General features: G+C 51.4%; 1 protein-coding gene across 5 annotated transcripts in view; it reads left to right on the forward strand.

Annotated features, from left to right (window-relative positions):
- The window catches only part of SLC25A37 (solute carrier family 25 member 37), a 36565-nt gene extending 12889 nt beyond the window's left edge, over positions 1 to 23676 (forward strand). Inside the window, exons 1-4 of one of the 5 annotated variants that reach the window (XM_032332180.1) lie at positions 12323 to 12554; positions 18280 to 18508; positions 20520 to 20576; positions 22440 to 23676. In XM_032332180.1, the coding sequence (XP_032188071.1) occupies positions 18286 to 18508; positions 20520 to 20576; positions 22440 to 22960 (801 nt within the window). In that variant the 5' untranslated portion in view covers positions 12323 to 12554; positions 18280 to 18285 and the 3' untranslated portion in view covers positions 22961 to 23676. Of the gene's footprint in view, positions 1 to 12322; positions 12555 to 18279; positions 18509 to 18534; positions 19131 to 20519; positions 20577 to 22439 lie in introns of those variants that run through there. The other 4 variants (XM_032332179.1, XM_032332181.1, XM_032332182.1 and 1 more) reach the window with 4 other exon arrangements.
- The last annotated feature ends 385 nt before the right edge of the window (positions 23677 to 24061 follow it).

The raw sequence follows: 24061 nt of genomic DNA on the forward strand, positions 1-24061 counted from the left end.
CACTGTGGAGCTGAACGTGTTTCCCCATCCCCTCCTCCGTTTTAGCCTATCTGGCTCCGGTGGAGCCTTCTAGAAAATGCGGAGAGCACAGTTTCCCGGGCTTGTCCCATCCGCCTGTGGCAGTTTTGATAAAGAGCCTGAAACCGGGCTCTTGAGGAATGTTCCGCCTGGTGTCTGTGTTCCTCCAGGGTTTAGACAGAAGTTCCTGGAACTCACCGCTTTTGGAAGCCAAGTCCTTTTTCTCCAAAAGGCCAGTTCGGTGACATGGGCAAGAATCGACTGACCCCAAGGCCAGCCCTCTCTTTCTGTGTCTGCGGATTCCCCTGGCACAGGAGGTCTTTGTTACCAAGTCTGTTTGCTGAGTGTTTTGAAGGAGGGCATGTGTGGGCCTTTTCAGTGTCGTTAGACAATGCTGAGCTGTTACCCAGAAGAAACGGTCCTGGGAGAAGCCAAGATTTGATCTGGTTGAAGTTCTATCACAGAAAGTGCCCAGATAAGAAGTGGCCAGTGAAATGGTTAAAATCCTATGTGAGACTTGAGAGCTCGCTTTTAATGTGATTGTGTTTCAGTGTTTTTTATCCCCTTGAATCTCAGCTTCTCAGATAATAAACTGAATTAATGTACATGTATTACGCAGTCCAGGAAGGATGGCGTCCAGTGAACTTTCTTCACAAATTACTGCGTATTTATAGTTCGCACCTAGAGCTTTAAGAACGTCCGCTTCAGAAGTGACTTTTCCTCATAAAAGCAAGGTAATAGCAATAAGGAATATATTGACAAGTTGGTAGGAGGCCCAGCACCTTCTGTGCTTCCAAAAGAATCTTTCGAGTGTTGGAAGGAAGCAGAGAAGTGCTGGTGCTGTTGTCTGTCCTCTTGGGCGTGCACGTAGGGACAGTTTCAGGTGGAAGTGAGTTCCCGTTCTCCCTGGACTCAGCCCTGTTCCTCCACAGGCTTCTGAGGCCGGCGGCTGGTGCTCTGCCTGACCTTGGCTAAGGAGTCTCATTTTGAACCTCCCCCGAGTGTCTCTTTCAAGGGTCATTTGTATTTTCTGATAATACAGGCATAAGAAAGTTTCTGAAATTCTCTTTCAGACCCTAAGAACCGAAAGTCACTGCAAAGCTGGACTTTTAACAGAAACTGCTTTAAATTAGAAACAGATTTCTGATTCCTGAGCAGTCAGTTTAAGGGACAGGGAGAACCTTCGTCAACCCAGAACTTGAGCATGGCGGTCAGGGAACAAACTAAAGAAAAGCAAGGCGAAAGCAGATCCTTTCTGTACATCTGCGCACGTAACGTTCGCATTTGCCTTTTACTTTATTTTATTTTATTGTTTTTTAGCAGTTGCCCTCGAGAGTGAATTGTAATTAGCTTAAGACGACCGGAGGCCCACCAACCGAGTAACTCTGAGAGAAGCACTTCACTTGTGCAAGTCTCAGTTTCTTCATCTTTAAAATGGCAAGAGTGAATCCAAACTAAATGATCTCTTTGGAAGTTTCCAGTTTTTAAATTTCCACCCTTTATTTCCATGGGGCATCATAACTTTGGGACATCTTCTTCTGACTTTGAATATATAGACTTAGAGGCACTTGTGTTTGGAGTGGGACACTGGAAGACCCCGGTCCTGGAATTTCTACCAGCGGGATAAGGAGCAGGGAGAGGAGCGGCTGCCCAAGTACCATTTGGGATCCCTGCATCCCAGAGGGCCTGCTAGTCCTAACTAGGCTACTGGAGATTAGAGTCTGTTTAATTTCCTTCCAACCTCCAACTACAGTGCTTTAAGACGGCAGACCATTCATTCAGGCAATTCCAGAAATGCTGAATGGCCACAGCCCCACCCTGGAATCAAGAGGAGCCGTGTAGCAGATACTTCTGGAAGGCCCTGTTTATAACTCTGACTCCTTCCTGCCGGGGACCTTTTACAAGTTCACTACCAGGAAGCTGAGTCATGGAGGGGTCAGCTGGCACGGCCAAGGTCAGGCAGCGTTGCCAGCAGCAGCACAGATGGGTTAGCCCAGACGACCCGAGGGTTTTGGGGGGGCGTTGCTGGGAATGGCAGGGTAGGTGGGGCTCCTCCCTTGAGAGGTTTTCGGGGGTGTCCCCTCACAGTAACGGGAGCACCAGCTCTCCTCATGGCTTGCATTCCTGTCTAGATTTTACAGTGAGAAATGTGTCTTCTCCTGTGTGCTTTACCTCCTTTCTTACCTCCTTCCTCCTCCTCTGTTCCCACGTCCAAGGCCGGAGGTCAGAACCGCACAGACTGAAGGGTGAAGCGATCCTTGCTCCTGCCGTGGACTTCAGGGCTCACCGTGGGCTCAGCTCCCAGTGATACCCTTCTTGGGATGGCTGGCTCCTTCCCACCTGCCACACTACCTATGCCCCAGGAAGCCCCTGCATCCTGAGGTCCACTTGCCTGACTCCCCAGGCTTCAGAGTCCCTTTCGGGACCCCCCCCCCCCATGGAAGTGAGGCTTCCTGCATTGGCTTTCCTTGCACCATCCCCTTCCGCTTTGCTTCAGGGCCCTTAGACTCTGTCGTTTTATTACTTGTATGGTTTTTGGTTTACTCTTGCTGTCCTTACTAAGACGATGGATCCCCTTGAAGGCGAGGACTCAGCCACAGCACCCTCGTGGGCACACTGATGATGTTTGTGCAGTGGGGAGAAAAACCCCGTTGTCTGACCATGCGGGTCTCCTGCGCTCACTTCTGGAATCCCTTCAAATCCTTTAAAGCTCTTGTTTCCACCACAAGGGTTTTTAGTCAGCATCAAAGCTCACCCATGATTGTAGGCCCCCGCCATACCCTTGGGCATCCAGTAAAACTTAAACATGACTCCCCCAAAAGCTTATGAGACAATTTATACATGCAGACGTTTGCACGTGTAAGTAGATTCCAGAGCCTGAGAGGGGATCTCTGGGACGTTTCCTTTGGTCTCGCCCCCCCACCCCCACGAGAGACCCTGAGAACATCAGGCGTGCTGTTCCTGGTATTTCTGGTTTCTTTCTGTTACTGGCTGGTGTGCAAGGTGTGTGAAGAAAGCAGGGGAACGTCCCTTCCAGTTGTGACCTGCCTCCAGCGGCACATAAATCAGCCAGCGTTATGGAGATAATGGGATCTGAGCATTTTTGGGGAAATCTGGCTTCAGTAACACCTGGGAAATTTACCCCACACCCCTCCTCAGACCTCTAGCACGCACTGAGCCCCGGAGCCCAGCTCTGATTGGGGCTTCCATCCCTGGCTCCTCTGCTGTGTAGGAGGCCCCAGAAAAGTGAGACGCATAGTCCTGGGGGACACAGCTAGTGGGTAGCTTTTTGGGGGAGCAGGCAGCAAGGAGACAGCTGTTCGGCAAGGGGCCGTGCATGCGGGGTTTTAAGGACCTCCTTTGTGTATACCTGTGGGTGGAATTTTGTGCATCTCCAAGACCTTGACTGCCGGTTATCTCGTCCGCCTTATAAAGCACGATGCTGGGGCACTGAGATCACCAATGCATGAGGCCGTCTCCTCCTTCGTGTCCTCAGACTTTATTGGAAGACAGGCATGCAGACGCATCATCTGCTAATAATTACAAGTAGAGAAAGGAGCAAGAGCAGGCTGGCAACAGGGCTGCTCTGAAAAGCCTTTTCTTCCTGTGGATAATGGGCTCACGGTGGGGCGTGCAGTTAGACAGCCTGGCCTCCGAGAAGGGTGTGGAAGCCGCTGCTGCGGAGGCTGACAGGACCACACTTGACTCGAGAAGCGTACGCAGGGCTTCAGAGGTGCCCAGCTCGCTGGGCCTGTCTGGGACGGATTCCAGCAGGGCCGTCCCTCACGGCGCTCCCTGGCACTGATGGCCTGTCACCCATGTCGTCACCCAGTCTGTCACATGCAAACACTCGGCTGGCTTTTGACAGCTCCCTCCGTGCCTGAGCAGCTGGGGTACTGATCCCTGGGATGATGTCTTTTTGGGGTGGCCCAGGCCAGCGAGCCCTGGACAGGGAAGCACGGCCTCATGGAGGCTGGTGGGACAGCCTCCGGGAAAGGGCGGAAATTCAAACAGCATCTTCGCCATTTCTGCCTCCTGGGGAACATTTGCCTGCTGTCCGAGGACTCCTGGGCTGACCTTCCGGGGCTTCCTTCCAAGAGTGGCCCTGGAGCCAGGAATACTGCTGTATCTAGGGGATCCTGCTGTGTTCGAGACCCCTGGTAACCTTCACCAAAAACAAACAAATAAAAAAACTGCTCTCTCTGCTGTTGGAGGAAGTCTAGGGAATTATCTGATTGTAACAGGATTTCAGATGAAAAGCCTGTGGAACGAGCTACAGATTAAATTTAGGATTTTAAAAGTGTGTGGGAAAATACACATAAAATTTACCATCATGACTATTTTGTTTTTCTTTCTTCTCATTTTCCTTGAGTTTTTTAATTTTAATTCCAGGGTAGTTAACATACAGTGTGTGTTCGTTTCAGGTGAACAGGACCATGTTAACACTTTTTAAAAAGATGTTATTTATTTTGAGTGGGGGGGAGAAAGAGAGAGGGAGAACACGAGGAAGAGTGAGAGAGAGAAACAGGCTCCCCGCTGAGCAGGGAGCCCCGGACCCTGGGATCATGACCTGAGCCTAACGGAGCTGCTTAACTGAGCCACCCAGGAGCCTCCCTCCCCCATCTTAACATTTTAGAGCGGGCAGTTCAGTAGTGCTGAGTACATTCACGTTGTGAAGCCACCCTCCAGAACTTCTTTGTCTTCTCAGAGTGAAACTGTCCCCATTAAACAACCACTCTCCGTTCCCCCACCTCCTGCAACCCCATGGCTACCCCCATTCTGCTTTCAGCCCCTGAATTTGGCTATTCTAGGAGCCTTATGGCACACACATTTGTTTTTCAAAGGATTTTTTGCCGGTTTCACAGGTCTAGACTGTACGAGGCCAAAAAGGACTTCCTTAGTGACATAGTATTAACTCCATTGATCCACTGGACAGATATTTGCAATTGTAATAGATTGTGAACAAAACAGTAGAAATCTTTTCTGGTATTTACCTCCCGGTGGAAAGCCATGTTGGTGCCTAGCTAGGCTGGCTGGCTTCGAGTCCTCAGGGATTTGAAGGCAGAGCTGGCTTGGAGTCTGGGTCTTCTTACTCTTGGAACAGGGCTCTGTCTGTTCGGTCATACTCAGGTTTAAGTGCATATTTTGGGGGGATTGCCGCTGTTTGGGGAAGTGAGACATGCTTGGTGGAAACATCCTGCAGCACTGTGGATTGATCCCCCAGAATCCGAGGGACCTGCGAGCCTGCCCACGCCCACGCCCGCGGTGAAAGCCCAGGTGCTGCAGGGTGACCCTGAAACACAGGACAGGGGGCAGAACCCATAGAGGATTCCCCATCCCCAGTGCTATAGCTCCTCTTTGGCCCCATCTGGCTATTTCTCTACAGTTCAGAGAGGAACCAGTTCTTGAGCACAGGGAGGGCCCTCTCCATGGTGGTGACCTCGAGGGAATGGGCTGCAGTCAGCAGTGTGAGGGAACCTTGGGACTTTAGCACTGGTGAAAGGTTTCCAGAACCGCCCTTGCCGCCGAGCAGCCAGGCCTGGCGAGCCAGCTTCCTGAGTGAGGCACTGTCGTCTTGGACCCTCTGCGCCTCTGTAAACTGACACTGGTGATTTTCCCTCCACCTTTCAGCCTACCCAAGTTCCCTTTGTTACATAATCAGGATTAATGTAAGCAGCCAGGTCCATTCGTTTAGAAATTGAGAGCCAGGAGAGGGGAATGCGGGAGTGGGGCCAGTGAGAGGGACAGAGGCCCTTGTGGGTGCTCTGGTTAAGTCCCCTGGCTTTTCTGGGCCTTAGTTTCTCCTCTTTGAGGAAACAGCAGAACTACCAGCTGCTCAGCCTGAGGGTGACTCAGGTAGTCTGGCCTCAGTGTGTGGTAATGGTTGGGGGCGGGGTGTTGCTCCCCACTGGGGCTGATCTCCTCCAGAGGGAATGAGTTTTATGAAGGAATTAGAGTAAAAGTTACATCTTCCTAGGAATTTGCAGTTTATCCAAAAAACAAACAAACCCCCCCCCCCCCCATGCCAGACCCCAGGCAAAGGGCTTGTCATTCATTATTTCCTTTAATCCTCACAGAGCCGGGAGGAGGTAGGTGCTGTTATGATCCCCCATTCACAGATAAAAGAACAGGCTCAGAGAGATTGAATAACCTGCCAAAGGTGCAGAGGTCTGAGGCGGAAGCAGGGAGTGGTGCTGTTTCAACTTAGGCAGGGCCCTCTGGCCAGCAGTGCTGGCCCTTGTGGATCTGGAATCCAGTGGAAACAAGGAGGCCACCTCGCTTTTCCAGCCTTTCTGACCAGAGGGGGTGGGGGCTGGGTTTCATGCCTCTCCCTAACTTGTGAGGTTACAGGAATTGGGCCCCATGGCTGGCCACTTCCTTCTGGGATCTGGGGGTCTATTGCGTGTGTGGTTTACGGCCTATCCTACTCTGTAGTCTGGTGTTCAGCTCAGACACGCAGTGAGATCCTTTGTGCTGAACAGCCAGTCACCAGCAAGCAGGAGGGAAAGCCCCACACCTTCCGGCAAGATGAAGCTAGTTTTTTGCTGGTGGTTCTTACTAAGATTTCACAGCCATTTTATTAACATCGGCGGTGCTTTAGGGAACATGCTGGAGCCTTTACGAAAATAATGACACAGACAATAACCATGTGTTGAGCACCTCGAGTACTGTGCCAGGTGACCCTGTGCTGAAAAGGTTCCTTGTGTCTTCGTGGCAAGGACACACGTGAGGGAGGTGTTTTCGCAGATGAGGGAACCGCCATTCAGAGAAGTTGAGTAACTTCCCTCAAGAGCATACAGCTGCAAAGTAGAACAGGCCTTCAGCTCGAGGTGGTTGAGGACAGGGGACGTCTTGGCGTCCTCGGGTCCTGATCACAGAGTCAGGCCTAGAGCCGAAGCCCAACATGTAATTTTCCGTTGAACATACATGCTTCAAACCCCGGGGACCTTCTGAGCTTCAGGCAGGTGGTGATTGAACAAGGTGTGTCTGAGATTCCACAGCTGGGATTTTCAACAAAAGGCTGAAGGATGGTCAGCAGGGCAGGGTCTGGGAGCTGGAGTGCTGACCAGTGCTGGCACCGTGGTGACCAGCCCTGGGAGCTTGGGCAGGTCACATACTAGTTCCTCATTAGAGAAGACAAAGTGAAGGTTGGGGGGGCTCCATGGGTGGCAGAACTCAGAAGTCAAACAAGTCCATTGGAAGCACCACCGTGCCGAGCCGTCATGGCAGAGCCACCAGGGCTGAAGGTGGGGACAGGGCCCAGAATGGTCGTATGGAGACTCGGTGCTCGGACTCTGTTCTTCTGTACTCAGGTAGTCTTGGTGCCTTCGGAGTGGCATCATGTGCTTTTAGGGTATTTCCGTGTGGATTCTTGCATTAAATTTGTTCTTTGATGTGGCGTGCCGATAGCTCAGCGAGTTTACCGACGTGCAGGGAGAAGAAAGCACTTCGGAGAGCAAGTATCTCTTCACTTCTGCCCCTGACATCTTGTCCTTACTCGTAGGTGGGGCGTCTTATAAGCCAATGACATAGACAAGGCTACTGAGTCAGGGGAGGCCCTGGGCAGGCCAGGATCTCGAAGTGAATTAAATTCTGCCCAAAAGCTGCCTGAACTTTGGAATATTCAGTCTTTGCCTTTGAATAGGGTAGAAGTGCCAGGCTTTCATCCATCAGCATGCCCCTCCTGCCCATGACCTGAGTGAGCAAATGGCTCGAGCTCCTTTGGAGGGGAGAGAATGGGTTCTTACTGAACGAGGCGCGGTTACCCAGTTGCGCTTGGGGCCCGTTGGCCAGGCTAATGGCCACCAGTGCGAAACAGTGAAGCTCTGTGACCTCCATGGGACAGGGCTCATGACTCTCTGCAAGTACCCAGCTTGCGGCCCGATGTTGGTAGGACTCTCAGGAGCTTTGTGGTCTCAACCAGTGGCGATTTTGGTGACTTGAACGTAGTCGGGGCTACTCCCTCTTTAAAAAGGTCGGGCACACACAGGGTGATCGCTTAGCTTGGTAGGAGAAGCAGAGGACCTCAGAGACAGGAAGGAAGTTGGAGATCACTTGTGATCCCTAACTGTCCACCCCCTGGTGAGAGTTTTGGGGGGGCCTCCTCGTTCAGAGCATGACTCTGGAGCCAGTCTGCCTGGCTTCCATTCTGCGTGTACTCTGTGATCTGGGGAGCTAGTTCCTTAGCCGTTCTGTGCCTCAGTTTCCCTGTTTGTAAGACGGGGATCATTGGTTTCCCATATATATTTATAATTATTATTTATTTATAATTTTGTTGCCCAATTATAATTATTATTATAATTATTTTGTGAAAGTGGCCCTGGGGGCTCAGACAAACAAGCTGACTAGTGCTTTAGGGCACACAGTCCTTAATACTAGATGTGGGACTAGAAAGCAGGACCCTTGCTAGAGCCAGACAAGGTGGGTAGGAGTGACTGGTGGTTCAGGCTTCTCCTCCAGCCCAGTGTTTTCTTCCGCTCTGCCAGCTCCTGGTGGGGTCACCAATCCCACCCGTGCATTCCGAGTCCTGTTACCTGGCATCTTGGGAATTTTCACACCTGTAGAGCAGCAATAATTTAATCCTTTGGGCTGACCACAAGCTGGATGTTCTAAGTATGTCTTGAGTACATTGGGTCTGAGCCAGGCACGGATTCTTTCATCCCTACCTCCGTTGGCCGGAGAATCTTCCAGAGAAGGGGAGGAGTGACCAGGCTTAGCTCCTAGGATAAAGGAAAGTGGGAATGTGCTTTGAGCCATAGCAGGGCGGTGAGCTGCTACCCGTGGGTATGGGTTGGTGGCACAGTGGCCTTGGTTGTGGCCACGGCTTTGGAGAGAGCAGAATGTGGCCAGCCTGTAACCAGACCCAGCAGGGAGGACTTCTGTGGCCTGGCCCTGATCCCTTCTCCAAGACGCTGGAGGTCCGCTCTGTGTTGCTTACATGTGGCTTCATAGCTCCCGTCACGGGCGGTACGTAACCATGGAAGACACTGGACTTAAAGGAAATTCCAAATGCCTGAACGAGCTGGTCAGGGCCTCCCATCGTCCAGCCCCAACTTGCTTTTCTCTCAGCAAACATTGATTGATTATCTAATGCTCAGGCACTCTCCTGAGCCCAGGACTCCCTCTCCATCGCAGTTACCTCCGCATTTCCCCTGGAGCATACCCCCTGGAGCATACCCTTCAGCCATAGCTTCCTCTGGTTCCCAGACCCACCTGCACTTTCACATTCCCCCTGGGAGAATCATTCACTTCCTCTCCCTGCCCTGTTGGGCTTTTTTTTTTTTTTTTTTCCCAATCTAGGTAAACCCATGCACATAGTCAAGAAATTACCTCAGGTGAAGGGATCGTAAAGAGAGCTCCATTTCTTAGCAATTGCAGTACTGTTCCTTTTTTGACCTGGGGCCTGACTCCCCACGCTGTGACCTGTTCCCAGGACAAGTCGTGTCTGGGGCCATGGCTTCTTCCCTGGGAGGCTGAGACACTTGGTTTTGGCTGTCTTGGTGGGATTTGTATTTTCTACTGAATACTTGGGCATTTTATCCTTAGAAACAGCAGTGCCCTGAAGGACATCCCTAATGGGCCCTGGAGGTTTTGGGACACCGTTTGGAGAGTAAGAGTGAGAGATGGTGCGGAAGCTTCGCAGGCCCGGCCCCACACTTTAGAGTGTTGGAACGTGGCTGGTCTGTTCACATGAAAATCAGGCCGCCTGTGGGACGTGAATGGAAAGAGAGTGGCCTTGCTGGTTTGCTCTCGTGTGTGTGAGCTCACTGCCTCCCACCCTCCCCTGAGCACCCGGGTGACCGTGGACGGAGGGAAGTCTTCTGATAGGTGAGGCAGGGAAATGGGCACAGGCATGATTTAGCCAGAGGCGTGTTCCCACAACTCTCATCTCTCTGTTTTGCTTTGGCACAGCTCCTCTCACTGATGGTACAGTGAACCGGCCCTCCTGCCCTGCGCTGAAACAGTGGTTCTCACGAGGGCCTTTCAGAATGTGTGTGCCAGGAACTCTCCACTCACTACTCCGCCACATGCTTCATTTCCCTACCTCGTGCTGCCCTTGATTGGGGGGGTGCGGGGAGGCCAGGACTTCTTTTAAGGAGTCCTTTTTCTCTTGCTGGTTCTTAAACTTTAAGAGGATCAAGTTTTCCTTTTGATTAAAAAGGAAAGATAAAGACATAAAGCTAGGTCTATACTTTTGCCAATTTGGGAGATTTAAGAAAACGGGATCGGGAATTTTGAACTTGGGAATAAACTTTGATGTGCCTCTGCTTGCCGTTAACAGTGTGGTTCTCCTTAAAGCATTTCCTGCAGTGCTCTGTTCCTGGTTAATATTGCCGGGGGGCGGGGGGGGGGGTGCTGCTGGGCAGTATCCTCATGATTTTGGTGATTTCAGCAAATGTTTTCAGCGGCCGGGGGTGACCGCCCATCTTCCGTATCATACATAGTAAGGACAAGGTTGCAGGCTGGGACACACATTCTGAGTTGGAATGCTGGCAGTCCTCTACTCGGGAGTGTTGAACGTGGTTCTCCTTGATGTGGTTTGGGTTTCTTCTCTGCTGTGCTGTGTGCCTCCTAAGGATTGTGGAAGGCGAGGATAGTACTTTCTAAACCCCTCGTGAGGTCTGCAGCTTCATTCCGGAAGACAGTTCTTTCCTCACAAAGCCCTGTGCCAAAATGCCTCTCTTCCCTGGCTGCCTACAGGGGTCTGTGCGCCCGTGTCTCTGCCAGCAAGCCCTGCGTGGGAACAGGCTCCTTGGCCTGACGCTGTCTGTGCTGCGTGGTGGCAGGTGAGAGCTGGAGTGTCACCAGCAGACCCCAGCACTGGGGACACATAGGGCCGTGGATGGGCTGTGAATGTAAGCAGAAGAGCTTCGGGCCATGGGGCTGAAGGGTGAGGCTGTGTGCCGGTGGGTGGCTGGCCATGGCCTTAGAAAATAGGGAGGGGGCTGGGGTTGGGACCTGCAGTCTGGTTTAGGCTGTGGTTCCATTTACTGACCGTCAGCGTCTCTTGGGAACAATTGGCAGATGGAATAGAATTAAACATACGGATTTGATTGCTAATTCTACAGCGGACACTGGGCAGCAGACACCGATAGGATACAGTATTTTCCCAGCACTCTGCGGGTGCCTGAACTGAATTTCCTTGCTCTGGGAGAGACTTCTGGGTAGCCTTTTGGGGTCCGCTCAGTGGGTGGGCATTGTGCCCACCTGTTGTGCTGGGATGTTTGTCCGCACCATGACCTGGGAGCCCTGCACACACTCATTGTTGCCCTGTCCCCGTATTGCACCTTCCTCAAAGGCGAGCTTGGCAAAATGCTTTCGAGTGGACGAATCGGTACATTTCACTTTATCTTCTCCTGTCTGTAAAGTACATGTATTTTTTTTTTTTAAGATTTTATTTATTTATCAGAGAGAGAGGGGGAGAGAGCGAGCACAGGCAGACAGAATGGCAGGCAGAGGCAGAGGGAGAAGCAGGCTCCCTGCTAAGCAAGGAGCCCGATGTGGGACTCGATCCCAGGACGCTGGGATCATGACCTGAGCTGAAGGCAGCTGCTTAACCAACTGAGCCACCCAGGCGTCCCAAGTGCATGTATTTTTGACACGGGAAGAATTTGGTTTTTTCTTTACTTGTTTATTTTTAAAGTAAGATCGGTGCCCAACGTGGGGCTTGAACTCACGACCCTGAGATCAGGAGTCACATACTCTGTCGGCGGAGCCAGCCACTTGTTCTTTGGTTATGAGAAATACTGAGAAAGGAGGACGGGGGATCTGGGTCGGGTGGGAGGCCGGCGGCCCCGTGATGCTGCAGGTCCTCAGGCTGGGCAGGACATGCAGGGAGGTCAGAGATCTCCCCGCCAGGCTCCACTGGCTCCCTTTGCTTTTCTTGCGGGGCGCCCCAGTTTTCTGTCTGAAAAGAGAGGCGCCAGCTCCGAGCTCCGTGTGCCCTCCGCGCAGGGCCCCTGCCACTCCTGTCATTCGATCCTACTAGCTCACCGGAGGCAGTGCAGGCATTTTCCACTCTCGGGCCACCCTCCTCCCCTCGAGAGGGGAACCACACAACGAGGCGGGCTCATCCTGATTTGTCTTCTTAGGGGGACGTTTGCACCAAGGGGCTTACCCCTCACTCCCTTCCAGCCTCGCTGAGAGCTTAGGGAGCCCGTTTAGTGCAAATAAAGCGTTTGTATCACGGGCCTGGAGCCCTCCTGTAGAACTGCCCTTCTGGAGCTGGAGGAGATTTGCTCAGTCACACAGTGAGTGGCGGAACCAGGCCCGAGACCCAGGTCTCTCAATTTCCATGCCAGAGTGCTTGGGTAACCCTCATGCTGGTCCTTGGCCTTGCTGCTTCTCGGACTTGTCTTCCAGGCTCCTCCTGCCTGCTGCTCCGGGCCTGGGCTGCCCCGGGCCTGGGCTGCCCCGGGTTGGGGGGCCGGGGTCCTCCTGACGCCCGGAGCGGCTCTCTGGGCTTCCTGCTTTCTCAAAGTGTGTCCTGCGAGGTGGATCCGTGAGACCGGGTTTCTGTTGCCCCAAACAAACAGGTAACAAGTGCCTTGTTAACCAGAATTCTCGCCTGCTCTTCTGAAGGACTTCCCAGAGGCTTTAATATGCTAATGGACATGCCAGATTTCCAAGAGTGGAGCATTAAAAGGCGAAGAATGGGAATTTATTATAAAGAAAAGGTGGGCAGGCCTTTTCTAGGCCTGAGCAGGAACTGAAACCCAGGACAGGAAAGGTGGTTTGTGAAATTCTTCATCTCCGTCTTCTTGGTTTGTTTTGGTTGTGCTTTTTAATCTCTGCCCTTTCTCTGTGTCTTTTTCCTTCTGTCTACCCTCACACCAGGGCTTTTTTCAAAAAAACATCGTGGTAAAATATACGAACGTCGAACTCGACATCCTAACCGTGTTTAGGCTCTGTGGTCCCAAGCACATGTATAGCACTGTTCATCTTGCAAAAGCGAAACTCCCTGTGCAGGGAGAGCAGCCCCATTCCCCTCCCCCAGCCCCTGGCAACCACCATTCTGCTTTCTGTTTCTATGGGTTTTTGGGTGACTCCAGTACCTCATGTTACGCGGAATCAAACTGTGTGTGTGTGTGTGTGTGTGAGAGAGAGAGAGAGAGAGAGAGAGCCTAGCTTATTTCACTCTGCGTCATGGCCTCCAGGTTCCCCCGAGCTGTAGCCTGTGCCATAGTGTCATTCCTTTCTCAGGCCAAAGAATATTCCATAGTCTGTATGGATCCCTTTTTGTTTATTCATTCATCCAGCCAGGGACAGGCCCCTTGGGTGGTTTCCACTCAACCCCAGCTTCTTCTCTGGTCCACAGGTCACTAAGAAATGCCTGGCCCTGAGTTGCACCTTTTACAAGTAGTCACTGGAAAAGAAAAAAGAGGTTAAACTGGAGGGGGGGGGGTGTCTCTCCGCTGTGGCCACTGTGTGACCCCCTCATCTTCTCTCATCCTGTCCCACGACCATGCTCACAGATTGGCCTCTCCTCTCTTCCCTCCGAGCTCCTTTGAAGCACATGGACAGTCTGTCCTTCTCCCCTTATCTCCCACGTTCCTTGTTACTTACTTCCCCAGTGACTCTCCCTTCTGCATCCTGGTGCCCGATCGAGGGTGGGAGCTCCCTGTGGGCAGGTTGGGAAATGAAGGTCTTACCAGAGAGGATCTGGCCCCGAACTTGGCCACGGTGGGCCCAAAGGGGCCTTGACTGAGTCCTCCTCTGTGCTCAGGGGCCGCTGGCCTATGTCCCAAGCCTGTGTCATTAAATGTAGCCTCCCTTGAGTAGACCCCGGGACAGAGAGATACCCAGTTGTCCTTTTCTTGGCCACAGGGGGTGGCGCATTTTTTTTTAAAGATTTTATTTATTTATTTATTAGAGAGACAGAGATCACAAGTAGGCAGAGAGGCAGGCAGAGAGAGAGGAAGGGAAGCAGGCTCCCCACTGAGCAGAGAGCCCAATGCGGGGCTCGATCCCAGGACCCTGAGATCATGACCTGAGCCGAAGGCAGAGGCTTAACCCACTGAGCCACCCAGGTGCCCCGGGGTGGCGCATTTTTGTTCAGTAAAATTTATTCCAGCTGTCTCACCCCTAATTTAAAAAGAAAGCGGTGAGGGGCTCCTGGGTGGCTCAGTCGTTAAGATCATGATCTTAGGGTCCTGGGATAGAGCCCCACTTTGGTCTCCCTGATCCTCGGGAGGCATGCTTACCCCTCTCCCACTCCCTCTGCTTGTGTTCCCTCTGTCACTGTGTCTCTCCCTGTCAAATAAATAAAAAAAAACTTTAAAAATAAAAAAAAATTTAAAAATAAAAAGAAAGAGGTGAGAATCAATCCCAGCTTTCCCTTGTAAGTCTGAGGGCTGGCCAGTGTGAACAGCTTTGTCAAGGAAAGGGTGGGTAGGTAGGCCATCATTGCCTCCCAGTTCGAGTCAGGCCTTTCTCACGGTGACCTCAATCCCGAATGCTGCCAGCTCTCTGGGAGCTTGCTGGGGTAATTATTCCACAACCCAACATTGAGGAACCTGCTCTAGGTCCTAGCGCTGGAATTCAGACCAACAGGGTCAGAATGGCTGGCTCTAAAGCTTCCTGTCTCTGCCCCCCTTCTGTATTCACTGCCTCCCCAACCACCCACTGTCACTTAACCCAGGTGCCCACCCCCTCCTGCCAAGTGTGGATGCAGAATGTTACTTGAAAGTGCTAGGGCAGGTCGCCTCAGTGGGTTAAAGCCTCTGCCTTCGGCTCAGGTCAGGATCCCAGGGTCCTGGGATCGAGCCCCACATCAGGCTCTCTGCTCAGCGGGGAGCCTGCTTCCTACGCTCTCTCTGCCTGCCTCTCTGCTTACTTGTGATTTCTGTCAAATAAAATCTTAAAAAAAAAAAAAAAGGAAAGAAAAGAAAGTGCTAGGGCTAGAGGGCCCCCTGTTTTTAGGGGTTCTCCAAAGGGAGTGATGATCAGAATCATCTGGGGAATTAAAAAAAATTTAGAATCAACATGTGTTGGAGTGGTGCCCGGAGGGACATTTTTAAGCATTTCCCCGTGATTCTGGTAATCAGCCACTGTTCCAGCCCTCTCCTTCGTTTTCCTAGTGAGGACACTGAGGACCAGAGAGATGAGATGCCGTGTCCAAGGCTATTGGCCCTGTAGGTGCCGGGGTCAGGTCAGAAACCAGCCTCTCAGCTCCTCATTCCGCGTCCCAAGTGTCTTCTCACACTGCTTGTAAGGGGCTCCTTTGTTTCCCCGCCCGGGACCCAAGGGAGGCCTTCGCCACAGGCCGGTCTTGCTGCCAGAGGCCAGAAACAGGGGCCGTGGGGGTGGAGAAGGCAGCCAGCTAGCTTCTGTGTCCATCCCGGGGGGCCTGTCCCCTGGGCACAGGACTGGCAGAAGCCAACCCCAGGGACAGGCTGCCTCAGCCCTGTGTGTAGCTCAGCGGATCACTGCTGGGCTTGAGCAATGCAACAAAATGGGGACTTTTTTTTAATCAATAGGGAATGGGTGGTGGGAGGAACGGGTAACTCCAGGAAAGCTACTCCTATTTTAGGGAGGAGTGAAATAAGAGCTCTAGTACCCCCTCACCCCTGTTGGTACCCAAAGTCGCGCACATTTGTTTGTCCATCCATTCGTTGGACAGACATTTATTGACCCCCTGGTGTGAGTTAGACGGTGTAATAAGCGTGGTAGATACATTATAAATAAGACAGTCCCTGCTGCCCCCAGACCCCCAAGATGCTTAGACCTCTGCAGGGCTAGATAACTAGAACCACATCCTTTATTGTCATTAACATGTAACGTGTGACGATGGTCACAGAGATTTAATTTTCTCAACCATTCTGTCATAGGAGACGATGAAGTGGGGAGGGGGGGGTCACTGTCTAGCCCAGGGGCACAGTGGAAGTGATGGGATCTGGATTCCATCCCTGGTCCCTCTGCCCCCTCCTGCCTGGTGCTCCTGCTTTTCGTCAGGGGCAATTAAGGGGAAAAGCCCTGTGAGGCTGGGGGGTAGGGGGACTATGGAGCTTTCTTTGCTGTAAAATGTGAGCGATTTCAAGTGTCTTTGAGGATTTAGTGCCCTGGGTAGTCTCAGCTGTCCTGAGGCTGTGCTTGTGGACACTTTGTGCTCCCATTCTTGGTTCGCCCCTGCCAGGAGCACCCACAGAGCAAAGTCAGGCCCCTCTAGGTTGACAGATTCCCACCTTCTCCTTCCCTTGCTCTGGTTTGCTTATAATGTGTCCCCCATTATGAAACCATCTCAAATACTTTTGGAATCATGTTAGAGTAGAAAACAGTTCAACAGAAAGGCACAGGGATACACTGACCCCATCCATTCCCACGCTGTACTCCCCACAAGTGGGCCCAGGTATGAAGCAGCTGCCAAGGGCTGGGCAGGGGGCATTTTCACCAGAAAAACAAGGGGTAAAGTGCTGAGTTGTTTTGTTGTGTTTTGTTTTTTTTTTTTGAGAGAGAGAGAGAGAGGGGCGGGGGGAGGGGCAGAGGGAGAGGGAGCAGCGGGCTCCACTCCAAGCACAGGACCCATGTGGGGCTCTATCTTAGGACCCTGAGCCGAAACCAAGAGTCAGACACTTAACCATCTGAGCCACCCAGGCGCCGCAAGTGATGAGTTCTTTAATAAAGCTAAATTTAATTTAAAGAACAGTTTTTATGCCCTTTCTTGGCAAAATGACAAGTTGCCAATGATGTGCCCATTTTCTCTGTGGTTTTTACTAGCCGGTGACTTCTGAAAATGACCATTAATTTTAAAAATTTATTTTTTAGAACTCAAGTATAGTTATCATGGAGTGTTCTATTCGTTTGGAGAGTACAATATAGTGATTCAGCACTTCCATACATCACCCAGTGCCCATCACAATAAGTGGGCTCTTAATCCCTGTCACCGAGTTCCCCCATCCCCCACCCCCTCCCCTCTGGCAAACACCAGTTCGCTCTCTATAGTTAAGAGGCTGTCCTTTTGTTTGTCTCTTTTTTCCTTTTTTTTTTTTTTTTTCCTTTGTTTCTGAAATTCCACATATGAGTGTTAATTTAGATCATTGGTTTTCACGCAGTTCCTGTTCCTCGGAGCCCCAGAGTTGCTGGGTTGCTGGGGGGACAGGAAGTGAAGAGAGCCTAGCCCCGCCCCCTTCTCAATTAGAGAAATTCTTCTTCCATTTTACATATTAGCTTTGAGTATGATTCTGTTTTGGTGGTAAAAGGATATCCCTGCTCACGGTCGGAGACCCTCTCCTCTAGACTGTGTGTTGAGGGGAGTGGAGGTAGGCATGATGTTGCAGGACTGGGCTTGGGTGGGTCTTTCACGGGGTAGATATTATCTCCTGGACCAATCAGGGTTCTCCAGCGACACCAAACCAGGAGACAGAGAGAGACAGAAAGAGTTAATCTGTTTCACTCAGTCTAATTTAATGATTTAAGTGTTAATCTCCTCTATGAAAATACCTCCATAGCAACATTTAGACTAGTGCTTGGCTGTAGTTGGAGCCATTGTGGGGACCATGGTCTTGCTCCGTTGACACACAGATTAACTGTATACCCACTTAAGAGCCTTGGTCATCAGATACGGTAACAGAGATGGGGAAAGCCGGGCTTCTGCCTCAAGGAGACAAGGGTACACACAGGAGGAGATTAAGAACAGGACTGTTTAGTTGTAAGTGCTAATTTCTAAAGACAAAATGTAAAATGCATTTAGAGGAGCTGTGGGCTGAGGTCTGGAGGACCCCTGGGAGATTCCTGGTGGCGGCTGAACAGGCATGGAGGTCTTCGATGAGTGAGGACATAGACTTTAGGACCAGAGGGGCAACCACAGGATAAGAACCCTCCCCACTGACTGGGCCTCTGAGTTCATGAAGGGTTTCACATACCGTGTTTCATGCGACGTTTGTGACCATCCTGTTTTTTTTAATGGGGGGAGGGTGGTGGTCCCATGGTCCAGAGAGGTTAAGGGATTCCTCAGGGGTCACACAGCTTGACGGTGATAGGGTCCATCTTCCTGTTTCATATCCTGCCCCCAACCTTCTTCCCTCCTGCCGGCCATAATGGAATCCTTGCGAACAAAGGTGCTTACTTGGTGGGGGGTGGGGGAAGGGCGGTGGGCGGCAGGGAGAGTACTCTAGGAAGGAGGGAATCAGTGTTTTCCTCACCGAGGAATCCCGTGAAAATGAAAATAGACAGTTGGCTCTCATTGTCTCCCTGGGTTGTGTGTTTATCCTCTTTACCATCCTTGTTAACTTCCACCTTTTTTATTTCCTTGCCTTCCCCCAGACACGAATGCAGAGTTTGAATCCAGATCCCAAAGCGCAGTACACGAGTGTCTACGGAGCCCTCAAGAAAATCATTCGGACTGAAGGCTTCTGGAGGCCCCTGCGAGGCCTCAACGTGATGATGCTGGGCGCAGGGCCCGCCCACGCCTTGTATTTTGCCTGCTATGAAAACATGAAAAGGACTTTAAATGCCGTTTTCCACCACCAAGGAAACAGCCACCTAGCCAACGGTATTTTGAAAGCGTTTGTCTGGAGTTAGAGAGCTCTCTCCTTCAACAGACCCTTCCCCAGGGTTCTCCTCCCTGTGACCCAGCAGCCTGACGCCTCATCTCCGCTGCGCTTGCTTACGAATAAAGAACTCTCGAGTCGTGTGTGCACACACACCCAAACACACGCGCACGCGCACACACACGTGCACACACACATGCGCTTTTTCTCTTCCCCTCCTTCGCTTTCTAAAGCCTGGGGGAAGTCGGTGACAGAGGTGTTTCAGTTTACATTGTTGCGTGGGTTTTTTCATTTTTTTTTTTTTTAAGACATTGAAAAGCAATTAATGATCAGATCTAGGAAAAAAAACAAAACCCTGAATAGAAACAAAACTTTACAATGCTGGATTCAAAAAAAAAAAATTATCTGGACAGCTTCTCTGAGACTATTTAAAAACTGGTTCAACAGGTCTCTGCAACGTCAAGATCTAACTAAGCTTTAAAAGGTCAAGAAGTTTTATGGCTGACAAAGGATTTGCTGCAGCACAGGCCATCTTTCCCACCTTAAGCCTCTGGGAAAATGGGGATTTCACCCCCATTCTCTTCTGTTTGTCTCGATTGCATCTGTCTGCGAGCAAGGGCTGGAGTAGTTTTCCTTTGTTGTTTTGAGGGGAAGTGGCGGGGAGGGGGCTTGGGTTGGGCGGCGGGCGGGCGGCGGGCAGGTGAACGGCTCCTACGTCTGGCTCAGCGGGCTCAGCGGTGGCTCTTTCTTTGCCTTCTCCTGTGGGTTTTGCTTTTGATGGTTTTTGTGTCACATGGAATAAGGTGTCCTTACTTTAACAAAACTCATTTTTCAACACCGAAGACATAGAGTGACCGGCGGCAGCTTCCCCCCCACCCCCGCCCCTTCCTTTTGTGCTACTAAGAACCCAAAAGCATCCCTTCCATCAGCAAACCCTGGCTGGTTTGCAGACATTTCTTCCGCTTTAAAAAAAAAAAAAAAAAGGGCCCCTGGTTGCATTTTTCAAGATATTCCCTAAGGATCACACTCTGATGCTATGCTCTCCCCCGAGTCCATGGCCTTGGGGTTTGCCTCTTGCTTAAACGGCCGTGTGTAATGGTTTAGTCCCTTGGTCACTGACGCCCTTGGAGGCGGTTGGATGGAACACAGTTCTGCCCAGTGCTGTTCCTGCTTCGCCACGATTTTTATGCTCTGGTTGCATTTTGTTTGACCTTTCTGGTGGTAATCGTGATTGTGTGCAGAAGGGGAGGGAGGGGGCTTTATCCGCATTTCTGAAGCGTTATCCTGGGTTGCTCATTCCTCCCAGCTTCTGGTGCTAATCTTACTTGCTGGGCAGTGTCACCTGCCCAGGGAGGGAAACCAAACCCTAAAACAAAATTCCAGGTCTGAATTAGCCTTTAGAAGTTCCTGGTTCTTGAGGCCAGGCCAGATGAGAGCCTCAGGATGGGGTCTGCCATCTCTGAGACAGGTCATTGATTTGCAAACCAACCCCGGAAATCTGCCCTATGCAGAGCTTCCTGACTGCTTCTCCTGCCTGTGTTCTTGAAAATGCCTGGATTTTATTAAGGATATTTCTTTTTAAATTTCTTTTCTTTTTCTCCCCTTAGCTATATATATATAATATCCTCCCCTTTGTTTGCCCCAGCTCCAGAGCAGAGTAAGTTGGTTTGTAGACAAAGGTAAAGGACAGGAGAGGATGGAAATCTGGACAGTTTTCCACTGGGAAAAGCCACGAAGTGTAGTCTCTGGGTATCCTCGGCCATCGGCAGGTCTAACCTTTCCCAGCATTGACTTCACATCCGCAGGATGAAAATGTGGCCAGTGGTGCCGTTTTACCCCCAACAACTCAATCATCACCTTACGTTTGGAAGAGTCCATGCTCACCTGGGAGCAGCTGGGCATAGATTTGGCTTCTCAGAAATCTCTGTGCAGGGCTCTGTCTGATTTTAAGTTCCAGGAACTTCCTCAGAACACCCGGTCGCAGAGGGTAATTTTCTGGAGTTTGTTTTGCAGGGATAGCTGGAAGTATGGCCACTCTGCTCCACGATGCGGTAATGAATCCAGCAGAAGGTAATGCTTCATGGTCCCCAGGGAATGGCAGGAGGGGATGTGCGAATGGGCAGGAAAAATGGTGGTGGGGGGAGGCAGAAGGTCGGGGAAGGGGACTTCCGGCCCCCGGTCAGAATAAGCAGAATTCTTTACCATGTTAGCGAAGGCCTCGAAAAGGGGCTGAGCATTGGAGCTTACGGTGCTCCTGTTCTCTAGGACAGAGACTGGGGCTGTGATCTCTGGGCCAGCAGCAGCGTCAGCGTCTCCTGGGACCATGTTAGGAATGCTAATTCAAGTCCCACCCCAGACCTGCTAAATTGGAGTCTCTGGGGGTAGAGACAGGGAGTCTGTCTTAACAAGCTCCCTTAGCTAGTCCTTGGCACTCCTGTAAAACCTGTGTGTACGTGTACGTGTGTGCACAGGCACGTACACACACACATATGCACAGGCCCTTGTCATCTTTTGTCAATCCTAGACAAATTTAGGGGGAAGCTATCAAAAGCCATTCACTAGGGCTTGGGTTCAATTGGCTTTTTTAAAAATCTGAAATTAGCACGGACCATCTCGAACATACGCAGATACAGAGAGAGGAGGGTTAGGAATGCCCATGTGTGCCTCACTCTACTCGTGCTTTAACCTTGGGCCATCTTGGCTTAGCCAGCTCCTCCCACATTATCTTTTTTTATTATTATTTGGAATTTGGGAAGCACTGGAAAACAGTTGTCAGCCATGCAGATGTGAGTCCTTAACCAACCCAGGTCTGCAAAGCAAGGAGCTCGGGGGCCTGGTCCCGGGTGTCCGCCCAGCTGGGTTATTCTCGGTGTGACATGTAGGACCCTCTCAACATTTCTCCCCATCTGAAAAATGGTCCCTTGCCAGAAGGGAAAATCGGAGGTAAAATGTCAGCATTTCAACTCTGGGGTTACAAGTTTGTCTGGTTTTGTCTTTTGCTGCGAACATTTCTTACTTGTGCTCAGCTGCCTCCCATTCCCTAGCAGACAGGGGATCTGCTCTGACCTGCAGGGGTCTGATGGGCCAGACTGGGAGAGGTGGGCTTTGTGCTTGTGTGGAAGGCAGTGAGTGCATTCAGGAACCTGGTCGGTGACCAGTTAATTACCCCATGTCAAGCCGGCAAGAGTTTTGCTCTTTTTCAGAGAGAAACAAGTGAAGTTCAGCTCCCTCTCTTCTCTTTGACATATTGATTTAAAGACTTCATTTCTCTAAAGGCAAGCACACTGCATGTGTTCACTTGGCAGTGCGTGGGGGCTACGAGGACTCAAGCCTGAGGCCCTCCCATTGCCTCATAGCCTTTGAACCCGCAGTTCTGCTTTTTAAGCCAGGGTCTTCATTGGAGTTTGTCCCTGAATTTAGGCTCACATAATTCCCGTATATCTTCTAAGAGTGCTGTGACATACAGAAGCTAACAGCCCTGTGTACCATCCACATACAGGGAACAAAATGCGGGACCCACGCGCAGCTGGGAGGGCAAAGAGACCAGGGGAGGGGAGGGAGGGGCGGGAGGGCGGGATTGAGTTTGGCTGCAGGTGTGATGCTGAAAGCCTCCTGGATCTGGGAGATCAGATCCTCGAATCTAGTCTGCCTGGTTTGGGGATTCCCCCCCCCCCCACCTTATGTGGGCTGCAGGCAGGAGAAGCCGAGCACAGATCCTGGGGTCACCTCTGTAAACGGGAGAGCTTGGAGCGGGCTCAGGTTCCTCGGGCTGGGGCCACGCGCCTGCTTGTTCTCTGGGACCTGTGTTGCTAGTGTGTCTAAACTTGCTTGTTTCTCTTTATGGCTTGGCCGCCCTGTTTTACTCCGACCCCGGGGTGGCGCCAAACCCAACCTACTACCTACCCACCTGCCTGCCGGCGGCCCTGACCGCAGTGGTGAAGCAGCGCCTACAGATGTACGACTCGCCGCACCGGTCCGCCCTCCGCTGCGTCTGGACAGTTTGGAGGACCGAGGGCTTGGGGGCCTTCTACCGGAGCTACACCACGCAGCTGACCATGAACATTCCTTTCCAGTCCATCCACTTTATCACCTACGAGTTCCTGCAGGAGCAGGTCAACCCCCACCGGGGCTACAACCCACAGTCCCACATCATCTCGGGCGGGCTGGCCGGGGCCCTGGCCGCCGCCGCCACCACACCCCTGGACGTCTGTAAGACCCTCCTCAACACTCAGGAGAACATGGCTCTCAACCTGGCCAACATCAGCGGCCGGCTGTCGGGCATGGCCAATGCCTTCAGGATGGTGTACCAGCTCAATGGCCTTCCCGGCTACTTCAAAGGCATGCAGGCCCGCATCATCTACCAGATGCCCTCCACTGCCATTTCCTGGTCCGTCTACGAGTTCTTCAAGTACTTTCTCACCAAGCACAAGCTGGAGAGTCGAACTCCGTACTAAAGGAACAGGCGTGGGCAGTGATTCCAGAATCTCTTATTTGTCAAAGGCTTTGCCTGCCTGCTTCCATTCCCTTGTCCTCACACCAAGGTCATTTTGGGTGTTGGCAGGGTGGGCCCTCTGCTCCCTGACGCCTGAGAGAGCAGGGGGAGTGAGGGGGAGGCGATGGGACAGCCGCTTACCAGAAGGCCGTCTGCAGGGGCGTCCGAGGTGGTAGGTGGGGAAAGACTTCGGATGGGGAACAAGGGGTGGCTTTTGCTCTCCCTCCCCTGACAGGAATGTAGCTTTTCCGCCTCCCTGTAGCCGTTGCCTGCCCTAAGATCGCAGCTCACACAGGAGGGGAGAAAAATATGCAGCGACTGAAAACATTAAAGAAAAAAAGAGAATTCTGTATATAAAAGTTCTAGTACACAAACAGTACAAACTAGATGGATAATGTTTATCCTTTATTTTTCTATGTAGAAGTTTTTGGGGGGTGTGTGTGTGTGTGTGTGTGTGTGTGCGCGCGCGCGTGTGCACGCGCGTGCATATAAATAAGTGGTACAGCTGGGAATATCAAGCTGTTTTTAAAAAAAAAAAAAAAAGGAGGGCTGATTTCTTCCGTTGGGTTAAGTGAAAAGGCACCAAAGTGATAAATTGCTGAATGTGGCCTAAAATTGTGTGGAGCCCCCAGATGGAAGTTTCACTTGAATGTAAAATAATAAAGTTTATATTTTGAATTTCTCTTTTTGTGGGGGGTGGGGAGGTAAGTTGCAAACAAAATCAGAATAATGATATATTACTCTCAGCTACTTTTTTTTCTCCTTTTATTCAATTAATCACCTGCATGTGCCTTTTCCTCCTGTCTTTCCTGAAAATTCCAGGGCCAAAAATCCGGCCCTAGGGCATTTTCTCTTGCCGTAGGCACAGATGCTGTCCCACCTAATGGTGGCAGGATCGGTCACATTGGAGGACAGTGGCCCCCAGCAGGACTGGGAGGACTAGCCTCACTCCTGCTGACACTTCCGCGCTGTGAGTGGTGTGATGTCTGCCTCCCTGGGCCAGCACATAGCTCTTGAAATGCCAAGGTTTTATGACTTGTTGGGCAGGCAGTTGGGATAAGGC

Source organism: Mustela erminea, chromosome 2 (genome assembly GCF_009829155.1).
Source record: "Mustela erminea isolate mMusErm1 chromosome 2, mMusErm1.Pri, whole genome shotgun sequence".
NCBI classification, from domain to species: Eukaryota; Metazoa; Chordata; class Mammalia; order Carnivora; family Mustelidae; genus Mustela; species Mustela erminea.